Source organism: Vigna unguiculata, chromosome 10 (genome assembly GCF_037176805.1).
Source record: "Vigna unguiculata cultivar grain cowpea cultivar isolate G323 ecotype 2 chromosome 10, ASM3717680v1, whole genome shotgun sequence".
In the NCBI taxonomy this organism is placed as follows: domain Eukaryota; kingdom Viridiplantae; phylum Streptophyta; class Magnoliopsida; order Fabales; family Fabaceae; genus Vigna; species Vigna unguiculata.
Window position 1 is genome coordinate 9,963,315 of NC_140801.1, and position 16,848 is coordinate 9,980,162.

The window sequence follows — 16,848 nt, forward strand, 5'->3', positions numbered from 1 at the left end:
CAAACACTTTACATTCAAAATCAGAATAGTTGGTTAGGTTTTGTTCTCATTTTTGGAGATTTCTCTTCTTTGTTCTTGTGTGCTGTGCAAATTCATCTTCTTTACTCTAAGTTATTATATAGGTAAATTAAGTTATTAATTACTATTCCATGCTTAATATATACTTATAATGTATTATATGTTTAAATTGTGTTGTTATAGAGGACAGTTGAGTGGGCACTAGAGCATGAAGTTGAAATTAAGAGAAATTTCAACAGCAGAGCTTCTCATCGTTTATCTAAGCTGTTTAGAGACTCTAGAATGGCTAGAGAAAGGCCAAAATGGATTCCTAATTATGTGTGGACAAGGCTGCTAGAACATTGGAATTCTCCAAATTATCAAAGCAAATTTATTGCAGCAAAAGAGAATAGGGCTTCTGAAATGGGTGGGGCCCTACACACAAGTGGATCCATTACCACTCACGAGCATGCCCTTCGTATGGTATACACATTAACTATTTGTATTTGTCACATTTGAACTATATTTTTAGAGTTTGAAATCAGATTAAATCTAACATTATAACATATTTTGTTGAAGGTACGTGAGTTGGGACGACATGTGTTTCTTGATGAAGTCTTTCAGCAGACACATATACGAAAGGGTACTGGCGAGTATGTGGATGAGAGGTCTAGGAAGACAAATGTAAGTCTCTTTTATTGTTCAATATTATTTACTCTTAAACTTATATATGTATCCAACCACATAATAATAATTGTTCATTTTTTACTTACAAGAAGAATTTTAGACTAGGCTTTCTCAAGTTAGATCTGAGGTTTCCTCATGTGCTGATGGAACACAAGATCCGTCCTCTACTAATCCTACACAGGATGAGAATATCAGGACTAGGTGTTGGATTGAGACAGTAGGAGGAAAAAAGAAAGGAAGACTTTATGGGGCTAGTAAACTTGTTTCAAAATATACGGGTTCAAATGAAAGCAACCAACTACCAGCTTCTTCCTCTTCTAATACTAAGGACCTCAATAATATTAGGCAGCAACTTTCACGCAACCTGGAGGAAAATGTGCAATTGAGGTTCGAGTTTCGATCCTTTCAATAACTAGTCCTGCAATATCTCTCCCCTGATGCTCAGGCTCGTCTTTAACAGCCACAACCACCACAGCCAAACCCTACTCAACAGAACTCTAAAATCCCTCAACCTCATTCTCAACAACCAATTAATAAAGAGGACGATAATGTAAATGAAGGATCTTCTCTTTATTATGAAGATTATTAGCTCTTCATGTCCTTAAGAAATACTTTCTTCAGCATGTACTTAATAAACTTGTGTACAATTATGCTTACTTGGTATTGATCGTGCTTATGTAATATTTGGCAAACATATTCCTACGCTACATATTATTTTCTATGTTTTATAAAAGTGTTTCATGTGATATATATTGTGATGGAGTTTGATAATGATACAATATTTGATATAATGGAATGCTGGAATGTTGGAATGCTGGATTGTCTGTGTTGGAAATTTCTATATGCAACTATTTTGGAATGTTAAACTAACAAATAAACCCAAACAAAATTTAAGCACTTACCGACGGATTACCGACGGAGTGATGTATTACCAACGGAGTAACGGTCGATGGTTTGGTCGACGGATGCATCCGTTGGAAATTACCAGCGGACTTTAAGATTCCGTCGGTAATGTATTATCGATGATGTGTTTAACGATAATTTTTTTTTTCGAAAATTCGTCGGTAAAACATCATTATCGACGAATATGTTGCGTTACCGACGCATTTTGACCGTCGATAATAAGCGTTTTTCTTGTAGTGTTACTTCATCCATAAAAGTTGGGCGCAACAATTTCCTACAACAATATATTTAGCCTCAACGGTTTACAAAGACCTACAAACATGTTTCGTGAAATGCCAGCGCAAAACATATATATATATATATATATATATAGGAGGTGACTTGGACTACTTTCAGGAACCTGTAAAAATATTTCCATGACAACGCAAAACATGAGAAAAAAGCTAAGTTCCTCACATTGCAACAAGGGAACATGACTATGCAGGCCTACATTGACATGTTTGACTATCTAGCAAGGTTCTACTCTTAGGTTGTCACTGAAGAATGATGTTGTAGGAAGTATGAAGGCGGGCTAAAGCATGAGGATAAGGGAATTTCCAGTTTTGGTCGAGCAGGCCAAGGCAGTTGAACAGTTGGAGATGGGACCCAGTAGAGTGGTTCGATTGCAGAAGAACACTCCAAACACTAGGCAGCACAATAAGCCCTTTAGTCTTCTGCAGTCTTCATCCCGAATACTGTAATGTTATAATTATGGCGGGGCTCATCTTATGGTAGACTGCCCAAAATCCTCTGGCAGTTCTGGGGGAGGCACGAGCACTGACAAGTGATATATATAAGGTGGTATAAAGGTGGTATTTGCCCTTAAAATCTGGAGGCACTATTTGTATTGCTTTTAGTTCCAAGTCTTCAGCGATCATAAGAGCTTGAAGTACTTATTTGATCAAAAGGAGTTGAATATGAGGTAACAAAGGTGGATGGAAAACCTTAAGCGCTATAACTTTGAGCTTTTATACCATCCTGGTAAAGCCAATGTCGTTGTAGATGCCCTAAGTAGAAAGAGAGTTCATATGTCTACACTAATGGTGAAGGAGCTGGAAGTGATAGAGAAGCTCTGTGATATGAATTTGGGATTACAGATGGGTACTGATCACTTATGGTGCAACATGTTGAAGGTCACTAGTGAGTCCCTAGAAGAAATCCAAGTGGAATAAGGTAATGATGCGGAGTTGCAGCAGATCCTCGGATGGTTAGGCACCAACAAAGGAAAAGAGTTTAAGATGGGAACGAACGATATCCTACGCTTTAGAAACCTAGTATGTGTTCCAAGGAAGCAAGAACTAAGGAAGATGATCTAAGAGGAGGGGCATAAGAGTCATCCTAGCATACATCCAGGTGTGACTAAGATGTATAAGGACATGAAAGCAACCTTTTGGTGGACTGGTATGAAGACATATATGGCAGATTATGTGACAGCTTGTTTGGTGTGCCAAAAAGTGAAGATTTAACACTAGAGACTAAGAGGTAGACTACAACCACTTGATATTCCTCAGTGGAAATGGGATAGTATTTCCATGGATTTCGTGACTCACCTGCCTAGGTCAGCAAAAGGTCTGGACTCGATCTGGGTGATCGTGGATAGATTGACAAAGTGCGCGCACTTTTTGTCAATCAACCAAAAGATGTCTATGGACAAATTGGTTGAGTTATATGTTAGAGAGGTGGTTAGATTGCATGGAGTACCAAAGCGTATTGTGTAAGACTGTGATCCAAGGTTCACCTCGAGGTTCAGACAGTCACTACAGGTGGCGTTGGGCACACAGCTAAGAATGAGCTCAACATAGCATCCTTAAATAGATGGCCAGTTTGAGAAAACTATTCAGTCACTAGAGGATATGCTAAGGACATGTGTGTTGGATCACCTAGGTACATGGAATGAGATGCTACCACTAGTGGAGTTCACGTACAACCACAACTATCACTCCAGCATTGGGATAGCACCATACGAGGCTTTGTATGGGAGGATGCGTCATATGTTGGCAGTAGGATAGTCTTATCTACATCTATTTCTAGGTAAGTCCAATTTTCGAGGACAAATATTTTATAAGTTGGAGGGAATGTAAGACCCAAAAAATTTAAATAATTAAATAAATAATTATTTAATAAATGCATGTAATGGGGACCTTTATGACAATTAATGCTGGAATTGATGATAAGTAATAGTACTAGCTTAATTGGTTGAGAGTGCTTGGCTAGTACAAAGGACTTGGGTTCCAATCCTGTGTATGCCAATTGTGTGTTATTTAAATCGTGTATTATTTTTAATGATAATATGCTTGATCATGATGAGTGATAATACAATCCTAGATTTTTACAAATTATTACGAAACATGAATTGGCTGAATTGGTGGTGCACTTGTTTTGAGATTGGATGGTTGTGTGTTCCTTTTTGGCATGCTTTGAGAGGGATTAGAAAACCCTAGCCATCTTGAGGAGGAGATGGAAGGATTGGAAAATGATCTCATAATGGTTTTAGAATGACAATCAATCCCAATTTCATTGCATTTTTTGTTTTCTTGCCATAAACCATAATTAAGGCATAATTAAGAGGTCAATTAAGGGTGATAAAGTGTGTTTTAGAGGCTGCCATTGTTAAGTATTGTGAGGAGAGGAATTTCAAAGCTACATTGTGTTTTAGTGAGTGAGAGGGAGAACTTAATTGTGGAAGAGCAAATGAGGTCATTGTTGATCACGGAGGGACTCTAAGATTATAAAGCTTGAGCAAGGAATCCAGGTTAGAGGAGTTGAGTTTGTATGCTTTAATCTGTCGTTAAATAATTGGATGTTGTATGTATTACATGTGAATCTCTGGTCTCTATTGTTTTTTGGATTTTCTCGTGTTTTTGAAAATTTTCCAAAAACCGCCTGGCGACGTTGAAGGCCCACCAAACGACTCAACCAATTATGCTTAATTTGTTGGGTTTCTGCCATAATCTGCCTGGTGGCACGAACTGGTCGCTTGGCAACACCACTTGGATAACCAAATTTCTTGGTTTTTGTATGATTCGCCTGGCGACGATGAACACCCGCCAAGCGACGCAAGCAAGATTGGCTTGATTTTGGTGTTTTGGGGTGTTCTGGTTATTTTAATTGGGGAAAATGAATCTTTACATGATAATGTAATTGTGGAATATTATTAATGGTCGAATTACGTTGTGAATTGAATTAATTGGATGAAAGTTGTTATGAAGAAATCTTAAGGTTGGAAAATTGGGGAAATTTGGAATATAGGAACCATTGATGCGAGAATTACATTAAGACTTGGTATGTTTACGTTTAAGATGATATTAAGTAACCTCTGGATTATGATTGCTTGTGAAACTGTGGAGATAAAGTGGGAAAAATGTTTTTGGGTTTTGGAGCCTTTGTACGTGCAGGAATCTCTAGGTTGTACCTAGAATCTATGAACCACCTAATAGCATCTTTCTTGCCGCTAGGCACTAACATAGAGAGAGTAGCTTTGCGTGGCTGTGAGGTGCAGTTTTGTATCTGGGTCTTTTGAGGTCAAGTTGTTGTGAAAATGGATTTTTAGGGCTGTAGGACTGAGGTTGAGTGTAATAAAAAATCCATGAATTAAGAAGAGGATATGACTTTAAAGGGAATCGGTGAATTGGAGATCTGTGAGGTGAAAAATAGTGTATTACAGGTTGTAACAAAAGAATTGTGCATAAGTTGAATACAGGTTGAGACTTAGAATTTGGACATCCTCTTTTAAGTTACTTTCTTTAAATATATTATGGAATTGTATGGTTAAGATTTGATTGGTGATGTTGAGTCTGCAGGAGGTTGGTGTGAAAGGGATTAATATGGTTATTATAGCAATAAGACATGAACTGTGATAAAGACACATGTTATGGGCAGTTGGGATGTTTCTATGAACAAGGGCTAACTTGTGAAGGGGTACAAGTGTGGATATTGTGCTAAATGGTAATGATATAAGTATATTTGTTCATAATTAGGCATTGGTGTTGTGAAGGTAAAATATGGATCATGGTACATGGAAGAATTACTTCACTTAGAGAGTTAAGACGAGTCTGCAATCATTGGGAAGTGTGAGCAATTGTTTTGTAGGATCTTTAAACTGGTAAAAATCATTTATTGGTGTAGTGCCTGGCAGTAGGGTTTTAGCCACCACGCGATAGCTTCAAAATTAGAGAGGGTCTAAGCGATTAGCGCCTGGCGGAAGGATTGTGTTCGCCAGGCGATGTCTGCAGGGCAGGGACTTCCGAGGTGCTTGGTGTAACATCCCGCCAGGATATTAAGGATTTTTAATAAAATAAAGAAAATAATAAACTCGCTACATTTAATAATTCCTCATTTCCCAAAAACGCGGGAAATTTAAACTTTATTAATGAAAGCCAACATCCATTATTTATATAAAATTATGAAAAATAGTCTAAAACATCTCATAAGAGTTTACATCATCATAAAATACATAAAAGCATAAATTCCCGAGCTATCCTCTCTCCGTAGCTAAGCTTCACCAGAACCACTTGCATCAACATCATCTACTCACGTATACCGCATATATGATCATCGCCAAACACAAGCAGATAGGGTGAGATTAACAGATAAAACATATATATATATATATATATATATATATATATATATATATATATATATATATATACATATACCACACATAACTATGAATAACACAATCATCCCAAATGAATTCCATCCTTTTAATTCATACCACCTGGCCACAACCAGGTTATTCGTGTTCTACAACTTTTAATTCCATCCTTTTGCTGCCATACCTATCGGCCACAATCGATAAAGCACGTGCGGGAAACCATGTTACAGATCATACACCGTAATGTCAGGTGGAGTTCCCAAAATACGAACATAGTTGGCAAGGTTAATCTTATAGCTTTGGGTTTATTTTATCAAATACCACATGCATGGACTCTTCAACAATCATTAGCCTTTTGTTATATACTCTATATGCATAACTATGTGTAGCATAATCAAGAAATATACCTTCATCCGCTTTAGCTTCAAACTTGCCAAGTTGTTCTTTACCGTTATTTAAGATGAAACATTTACAACAAAATTCTTTTAGGCGACTCAAAGCAGACCTTATATTTTTGAAAAGGTCATAAGGGGTTTTCTTTAAAATAGGCCCAATCAACACACAATTTAAAACATAACAAGTTGTGTTTACTACATCGGTCCAAAAGTACTTTAGTAGTGAATTTTCATTTAACATGGTCTTAGCAAGTTCTTGAAGTGGTCTATTCTTTGTTTCAACCACTCCATTTTGTCAAGGAGTTCTAGGAGCTGAAAAATGTGTTTAATACCACGTTTTTCACAAAAATGTTCAAACTTTTCATTTTGAAACTCTCCACCATGATCACTTCAAATAGACACAATCTTAGAACTCTTTTCATTTTCTAAAACCTTGGCAAGCCCTTTGAAATCATGAAATGTATCATTCTTGGTTGCTAAAAATAATGTCCATGTAAACCTAGAGAAATCATCTACTACGACTAATGCATAAAGGTTTCCACAAGGACTCATGTTTCTTGAAGGTCTAAATAGATCCATGTGAAGCAACTCCAAAGGTCTTTCAGTTGAAACATAATTTTTGGGTTTAAAAGAGACCTTGATTTTTTTCCCTTTTGCAAGCTTCACAAGCTTTATCCTTCTCAAACTTAAGTTTTGGTAAACCTTCAACCAACTATTTTCTATTCAGTCAATTAAAATGTTGCATGTCTATGTGACAAAGCCTTCTATGCCATAACCAAGTATCATCTTCTTTTGTAAGCAAGCAATGTATGTTATATGATGCATGATGCAGATCAAGCAAGTATATATTGTTGACTCTTTTTCCTATCAACACAATGCTAGCACATGAATCAAAGATGAGACAGTGACTAGGTTGAAAAACAACTTTAAATCCCTTATCACAAACCTGGCTTATACTTATCAAGTTATGCTTTAATCCTTCAACTAAAAGCACATTTTTTATGTTGAATGAGGATTTTGGTCTCCATAAGTCACAAATCCTTCATCCTTTAACTCCAACTTTGCAAATTTGGTTTTTTCACTTGTCATGTCCCTTAGTTAAATCATATTTTCTAGCTTTGCAACTTTTAAAAACATGCCCTTTTCTCATACAATAATTGCAAGTTGTCAAAGAAATATCACTTAATGCATTCTTGGAAAATAAATTATCAAACTCTTGACTTTCTTCTCGTTAAAAGAGTTGTAGCCAATTCTACCCCTTCCAAAAACACAATTTTGAGAGCAAAGAACAACCTCTAAGTTTACTTTTCCTCTTGTGAACCTTGCACATGTCTTTATAAGGTATTTCACTTTGTTTTCCAAAAGAGTGCAGTTTTCCCAAGGTTTTGCAACCAACTAATTTTCATTGCAACAAGTTGAATTATTGTAAATCATATACAAATTTTTGAAATCAACTTTTAAATCAGCTATTTCTAATTATAGTTGATTAACCCTATTTTCCAGCTAGCTGTGTAATCGTTTGAGTCGATTGTTTATGGCAAAAATTTTATTAGCTTCATTATGGAACTCTTCAAAGTCATGTAACAATTGATTATATCATTCTTGTCCAAAGAACTTACTTAGCTTGATGATGATAACTCATATCCTACCATAAGACACAAACTGCCTTCCTCACTTTCATCTTGTGATGAGCTACTTGTTGAATCATCATCATCTTCCTAAACTATGTAGCAATAGTCAATGTAGATAGTTCTCTTTATTCTGAAATAACCGTGACCATTGGTTGCCAAGTTCTATCAAGACACTTCGACACCTTGATGTTTAGCTCCTATTTATCAAACTCTTTACCCAAACCTATGTGATTGTTGACAATATGAGTGAATCTCTTGTATCAAGGCATGCTTCCTTGCTCTCTTCACATCATTAGTCGCTGCATGTGTCACTTCAAGCACATCCCACATATCTTTGGCACATTTACATTGGAAAATTTTAAATCACTTATCCATGTTCAAAGATGATGTGAGGATGTTCTTTGCAGTGCAATCATATCGAGTTCTCCTTCTTTCCCTCCCTTTCCACTTAGTCCAAGGCTTATCAACCTGTTTATTATCAGCCACATGTTTAGGTGTGTAAAGTCCATTCAAAATTGCATCTCAAATACCTTGGTCAATGATACCACTAAACTAGTAGTTGACAATGTGAGTGAATCTCTTTTTTACTTCAACTATGGACTCTCCTTGTTACATCTTAAATAGCTCATACTCTTGTATCAAGGCATGCTTCCTTGCTCTCTTCACATCATTAGTCGCTGCATGTGTCATTTCAAGCACATACCACATATCTTTTGCACTTTTGCATTGGAAAATTCTAAATCACTTATCCATGTTCAAAGATGATGTGAGGATGTTCTTTGCAGTGCAATCATATTGAGTTCTCTTTCTTTCCTCCTCTTTCCACTCAGTCCACGGCTTATCAACCTGTTTATCATCAACCACATGATTAGGTGTGTAAAGTCCTTTCAAAATTGCATCTCAAATACCTTGGTCAATTGATTCAATGAAGATTTCATCCTAATATTTGAAAACTGGTAGTTGATACCACTAAACATAGGTGGTCTGTGAATAGAAGCACCTTTTGCAAAAGGAAGCTTGTTTTCATCCATTTTAAATAGTCAAAAATAATTTTGGATCAAACATGAATAAATTTCAAGAACCTTGCTCTACATACCAGTTGTGAGTATTGAAATGGGTGAAATGCCAAGAAGGGGTGGAGTTGAATTGACTAATTAAAAAGTTAGGTAACTTTTCAAAGCTTAAAACATTTTTAACTTGAATCAAATAACCACGAAATGAGGATGGAAAAGCTACTAGGTTGCACACTTTTAATCGATCAAAAATAGGAACAATTGGCTTATTTCATTAAACAAGTATAGTACTGTGTAAATCAATAGATTAAAACATAAAATCATTCGACTAAAAACTGGGAAATCTATAGAAATTCGAATTTGCAGTTTAAACCAATAACAACATGAAAAACTTATCTAGATTGATTCAAATAAGTAATAAAAATATTAGCAAAGCTTGAGATCATGCTAGAACACACAAGAACAACTAAAAGATGGTTCAATTCAAATTTCTTGAAACTTTAAAGTGCAAAACGAAAGAGGAGAGGCAAGCACAATAACACAAGATTTTTTTACTGGTTCACTCAAATCCGAGCTACATCCAGTTTGTCAAGGCAACCTGAGCCTGATTTGTACTATTTCAAAAGGTTTACAAAATCCACAAGATCACACTTTCAAAATATGCAAAAAAATACAACCAAAGATCCTTGAATTACACAAGAATCAATACAAGCACAACAAGACCACCCTTGTAGACCTGGAAAATCACCAGGAATGACCTAGAAACTTGAGAAAGATCAAACCTGAATGAAGGCACAACCTTGCTTACCAAACGTCTTCCTCCATGTTTTAAAAACCAAGCAAAAAGCTCTAAAAATGATCCCAGATCAATCATCAACAATTGCGCTTTTGTATGATCATGAGAGAGAGAGTTTTCCACAGAATATCCAATGATTTCGCGCTCAAAATGGTAAGTCTTTCTTCTCCCTCGAGAAAAACAAAACTTATAGTCAAACTGTTAAGAAGTTGAACATGTTGATTTTTCAATCAATCGATTGATTTCACTTAACTTAGTGAAATCAATTGAATAAAAAATAAAAATAAATCAATTGATTGAATACTTAATAATTAAAACTAATACAACAAACCTTTTAACCTGTTCAAAAGACATTCAACAAATTAAAAGAAACCATTTAACCTGCTGAAAAAAATTCAACAGATTAAATGACACAAATAAGACCTTATACATCTATACAATGCTAAATGGTCTACACAATGAACTACAATCTTTAAGCTTGTTTTCTTCATCAATAATCCAGATATAGCGCATGCACACACACACACACATGAGGCTTCATCAACACATGAAACACCAAATATTCACATTTTCATCAATTTAATCATGGTTCTACCATGTTCCAATGCAATGGCTTCATGTCTCTTCATCAAATCTTTAAGCACCAAATCATCAAGGCCATTTGTGCTAACACTTCATCATCTTTATTATTGATTTTTTTTACTATAGACATGTGTATCTTCTGTATAAAAAATTTCAAGTAGTGAATGGCTTGGAAGTTTGGATAAATGAAGTAGAAATACAATTAGATAGAAAGGTGAGTGCAAGACTGATAAAGGTGGTGAGTATTATGGAAGATATGATAAAAGTGGACAACACCCCAGTCTGTTTGTTGAGTTCCTTAAGAAACGTGGTATTTGTGCTCAATACACAATGTCAAGCACACCACAAAAAATGGTGTATGGAAAGGCATAATCGAATCTGAATGGATATGGTTAGGAGTATGTTAAGGAATTCAAGTTTACTTGTATCGCTATAGATGTATGTTTTAGAAACTACCATGCATTTATTGAACAGAGTTCCTAGCAAAACTTTTTAGAAGACTCATTTTGAGTTATGTACAAGCAGGTGACCTAGTTTAAGACACTTGCATGTTGTTAGTTGAAAGTAAGAATTTATAATTTGTAAGAGTAGAAAAGAAACTGGATAAGAGAACAATCAGTGGATATTTCATTGGTTATCTAGAAAAGTTAAAAAAATAGTATATCTTTTACTATGCCACTCATACTACGAGAATCATTGAGACTAAAAATGCTCAGTTCATTGAGAATGGTAAAACTAGTAGGAGTGCAAATTCACGAAATGTGGAGATTAAAGAAGTTAAAATACAAGTTCTTGTTGCTAGTACCACTTTTTCAAGAGTTGTTGTTCCCCATGAAGAACAACAAATTAATGATCCCTAGGTTACTAATAAACTAGTAGTAGAACAACGACAAGAAATAGAATTAAGAAGATCTCACAGAGAAAGAAGGTTTGCTATTTTGAATGGTTACGTAGTTTATCTACAAAAGTCAGAAAATGACTTAAGTATTGATAATGACCAAGTTTCATTTTCAGAAGCCATTAATGGAGATAATTTTGGTAAGTGGTTAAATGCTATGAAAGATGAACTTAAATCAATGGCACAAAATGATGTATGAGACTTGTGGAATTGCTAGAAGGATGCAAGAGAGTTGGATGTAAATGGGTCTTTAAGACTAAGAGTGACTCTCATGGCAATATTTAACTTTACAAGGCTTGACTATTTGCCAAAGGTTTACTTAGAAAGATGACATTGACTATAAGGAAACAATTTTGTCTATTTCTAAGAAAGATTCCTTTAGAATTATCATGGCATTACTAACTCATTATGATCTTAAATTGCATCAAATGGATATTAAAACTGCCTTTCTGAATGGGAATTTAGAAGATAATGTCTATATGGAAAAACCAGTGGGGTTCACTAAAGAAACAAAGGAACACATGGTGTGTAAACTTAAGAAACCAATATATGGACTTAAGCAAACTTATTGACAATAGTATCTTAATTTCAATGATGTTATATTGTCCTTTGGATTTAAATAAAACACTGTTGATCGATATATATATATATATATATATATATGTATATGTATATGTATATGTATATGTATATGTATATGTATATGTATATGTATATGTATATATACATATACATATACATATACATATACATATACATATACATATACATATACATATACATATACATATATATATATATATATATATATATATATATATATATATATATATATATATTTGAAAGCTAGTGGGAGCAAGTTTATATTTTTGATGTTGCATGTTGATGATATTTCTTTGCAACTAATGATTCTGGTCTATTAAGTGAGTCTAAGAGGTTTCTTTCTAATAACTTTAAAATGAAAGATATGGGTGAGGCATATAATGTGATAAGAAGAGAAATATTTCATGATAAATCATAAGGACTACGAGGTTTGTCTCAGAAAGCATATATTAATAAAGTTTTAAAGAGATTCAGAATGAATAAATGTTCAGCATCTCTTGTTCTAATACAGAAAGGAGACAAATTTAGTCTCCTACAATGTCCAAAGAATGATTTGGAATGGAAACAAATTGAAGATATCCCTTATGCTTCTATTGCTAGGAGTTTAATATGTGCTCAAAGATGTACAAGGCTAGATATCAGCTTTGCAGTTGACATACTTGGTAGATATCAAAGTAATCTATGTCTAGATCATTGGAAAGCTGCAAAGAAAATTTCAAAATACCTAACAGAAACATAGAATCACATGCTTACTTATAGGGAAATTGATCACCTTGAGATGATTGGTTATATAAATTGAGACTTTGTCAATTGTATGGATACAAGAAAGTTTACATTTGGTTATGTGTATCTTTTAGCCAGAGGAATGATTTCATGGAAAAGTGCGAAGCAAACCATTATTGTTGCATCCACCATGGAAGTTGAATTTGTGGCATACTTTGAGGCCATAGTTCAGGCTATTGGTTGCAGAACTTTATTTCAGGACTTGGAGTATTCGATAGTTTTCTGTAACAATCTTCTTTTCTAAAAAACACAAGTATTCCAAAAGGTGCTAAGTATATGGAATTGAAATACTTTTTCGTTAAAGAAGAAGTTAAAAAATGCAGTGTCAATTGAACATATTAAAACTGATCTTATGGTTGTTGACCCTTTAATAAAAGGGTTACTGTCCAAATTATTTGTAGGACATGTAAAAAATATGAGCATTATGTCTACTAGTAAATGTTAAATGTTGAAAGTTAATGTTATTAATGCTTATGTGAAACTCTAAGCTCTTTGATGTATAAGTTTTTGAAATTTGTGTTTTCTTCTTTATGTTTATGAATGCAAATTATGATAAAGAAAACAGATTATATTATTGTTATTGTTATTGAAATGATATTATGTTTAAACTCATTATGGACTTCTTATTCTAAAATTATATTAAGGAGAAAGGGATAATACAGTACCACATGGAAGAAAATACGTCGATTGAATGATGTGCAATCGCCATGACTCTTGTTATTTTTGTATCTTTGATTATGAATAATGATGAAACCAATTTATGTAAGGATTTTTAATGCAGATTATGATTTGTGTATTAAATCATAGAATGTTATGACATCGTATAAGTCAAGTGGGAGAATGTTAGAATTAATTCTATTATGTCACTCATTTGAAATATTATGATGGGGTGATTTAATAAGATATAAGGACCTGTCACAATCGAAATCGCGACGGGATGACGAACCAAAAAAATAAAATTTGTAAAAAAGAGTTTTGGAGTCGCCACCATAGTTATTATAGGAAACTATGGAAAACCATAAAAAGAGCAAGGTCTACGAAAACAGAGATTGGGGGTACGGGAGTTAATTACGCGTAGGGAAGGTTTTAGCACCCTACAACGCCCATCCTTAAGACGGTACCTTTAATTAAAATACAAATTGATGTGGTCTCCTTTAAATATTTATTTTAAAAAAGAAATAAAATAAAATAAATAGATAAAATATAAATAAATAAAACAAAATAAAAAATTAATAAATTAATAAATTAACAATAATAAAAATAAATAAATAAATAAAGATGACAAAGAAAAACAAAAGAAACAAAAAAGATTTTTTATTTTTTGGGCCCGACAATGATTACTCCTTGCTCCTACGTATCTCCATTCATAATGGAGAATCAGGGTCACGTAGTTCTTTATGAAAATACTTTTTGAAAACAATTTGTTCGAAGATGTTGATATCACTCTTTTTTAATATTTGAATATTTTGTATTTTTTAGTAATCTTATAGAAAAGCGAAGGTATTAAGTACTAAGTTGACGCGAGCGGTCACACGAGCACTTATACATTTTAAAAGTTAAAAGGGTATTTAAATTATTTATTTGTTATCACTTCCTTTAAAAAAACTTTCGAAATAAGACATTGATACCCAACAAAATTTGACTATTTCATATCCACAATTTATGAAAACATTAGGAAAATAAATAAATAAAAGATTAGGAAATAACGTTTAGGATTAAACATATTATTTTAATATGAAAATTTTTTACAACCCTTAACATGAAAAAAAATGGCACAACATATTCATACAATGTCAAAACATGATATCTCTCACTTATTCATGCAACAATGTTCACAACCCAAAGCAATCAACAAAACCTTAATTATAAAACTAATGAACCCCAAAAGACATGACAGTAATGTTTTTTTTTATATCAAAAGAAATACTGAAAACATCAAATTCAACCAAGATAAAACACATCTCGAGAAATATTGCATGACACAATAAAAAATTAATTTTGCGAACCTGGACGGGAGATCAGACTTGCAATAATTCTGTTGGAACACTAAGAAGCACGTGGGGGTGGCGATTGATGGTGAGCGGGTTTTTGTATGTGTGAGGGTTAAAAGAGAATGTGTGCTTAGAGTGAAAGAGGGCTCTAGAAATTTTTTTTGAGAGAGAAAATTCATCCTTTCTTATTTTTCTGATGGGTTTATATACACAACACATTATAAATCTAATGTAATCTCGTAATAAAGGTCTGCATTAACTACAACGAGTTTTAAAAGGCAAGAACTGGTCTTAAAATTATTACAAAATGAGAATCAAATCATATAAAAAACAGAGCACAAAATCAAATGTGATCAGCAAAATTAATTTTAATTAGTAAAAGAGATTTTGTTTTGAATTATATTACTACTTTCTTTATCTGGGAAAAAAAAGGTGTCATAAAATCAGAGCACAAAATCAGAGTAAATAATTCTAAATATTAGAGCATATTCTGTTTCTAATTATTAGACTAACTTCTTAATCTGGAGCAGAAACGACAAAGCATAGAATGGGAGTGCAAAAACTAAATTTTGGGCTACCATTAGTTGCGAGAAAAACGGTGTGGGTGTATAGAATATTTTGGGCTAAAATAGAAACAAAAGCCTCAAAAGAAAATACATACAAGATTAAAACAAAGTTTTTTTCTTTTTATTTATTTATTTATTATTATTATTATTATTATTATTATTATTATTATTATTCTGTTATTATTATTATTTAGACAAAGCAAAAAAAAAAAAAAAAAAAAACAAAGAGAAAACTTTTTTTATTTTTTATTATTATTTTTTTTTTACCTTTTTCTGAAAAAAAACAAATTATTATTTATTCTATTATTTATTTAGCCGGACGAAATTGGGTGTTGACAGGACCTTATGATTATTATGGGAAGTTATAATAAAATAAAAATCAACTTGATGGACGTTAGTTTATTAAAGGGATTAGGTTCTGTCTTTGGACATAAATTTCTTTCATATTAAGTCATCTAGAACATGTGAGAGGAGAAAAACAAACAAAGAGATAAATTGGAAAAAGAAGATTGAAAAACACATTTTAATTGGATCTTTCATGGATCAAGATTAGTATCTTTGTTATGTTTAAGTTGCGAAAATCGTAAACCATAAAGATGCTATAGTAGTTTTCTGAAATGAATTATGATAGTATGAAATATTAACTTACATCTCAACTTTAGCACAAACATGTATTTAGAAAAAAAATTATCACAGTTTTTTTTATTACTATTATTATGGATTTAACGTTTTTTAACGTCATTATAACGATTTAGAAAGTTTCTCTTACCTTTGAAACTTGGATTTGATGGCAGATATTATTCACATAATTTTTCCAATATTTTGTGACCTACGCTTTGATTTAAACCTTTCACATTAGAACTTTGTCAACAATCCAAAATAATCTTTAGCTTTAGAGAAAAAGTTTACAATATCTCAAATTATCTTGATAAGATTGTCAAAAAAATAAAATTTATATAATGCTATAGGATTTATATATATGAACTTTTTCTACAACTTAGGATTGATCTCTGATATTTGATCCGTTATTATATCTTATGCTCTCACCTTACTCATTAACATCATGAGTTTTTAAAATTAGAATACCATATACATTTTTTAAAATGATATAAATTGTTAAATACATATTATATTTTTCAAACAAATATTATATTTTATTTAAACCAGGACTGATAATATTTTATTAACAAGTTTTTGTTTTTCTGGACCGGACAATGTTTTGGGGTTGAAGATAGTAAAAAACTTAAATGTTTGTCTCATTAGGTTTTTTACGGAGAAATGTCCACTAAATAATATTTATCTATTTTTTTTAGTTTTATATATACCATTCTATTATATGGTTGAGACAATTTAATTGCTTTATTTAA

The 16,848-nt window shown here is 32.9% G+C and overlaps 1 protein-coding gene across 1 annotated transcript; it reads left to right on the forward strand.

Moving 5' to 3' along the window:
* The first annotated feature begins 300 nt into the window (after nt 1-300).
* On the forward strand, nt 301-1,096 carry LOC146882115 (uncharacterized). The gene is made up of 3 exons (XM_085667283.1): nt 301-480; nt 577-681; nt 785-1,096. Exons 1-3 carry the CDS (start codon nt 301-303, stop codon nt 1,094-1,096), a joined length of 597 nt encoding a protein of 198 aa, XP_085523409.1.
* Nucleotides 1,097-16,848: the final 15,752 nt, after the last annotated feature.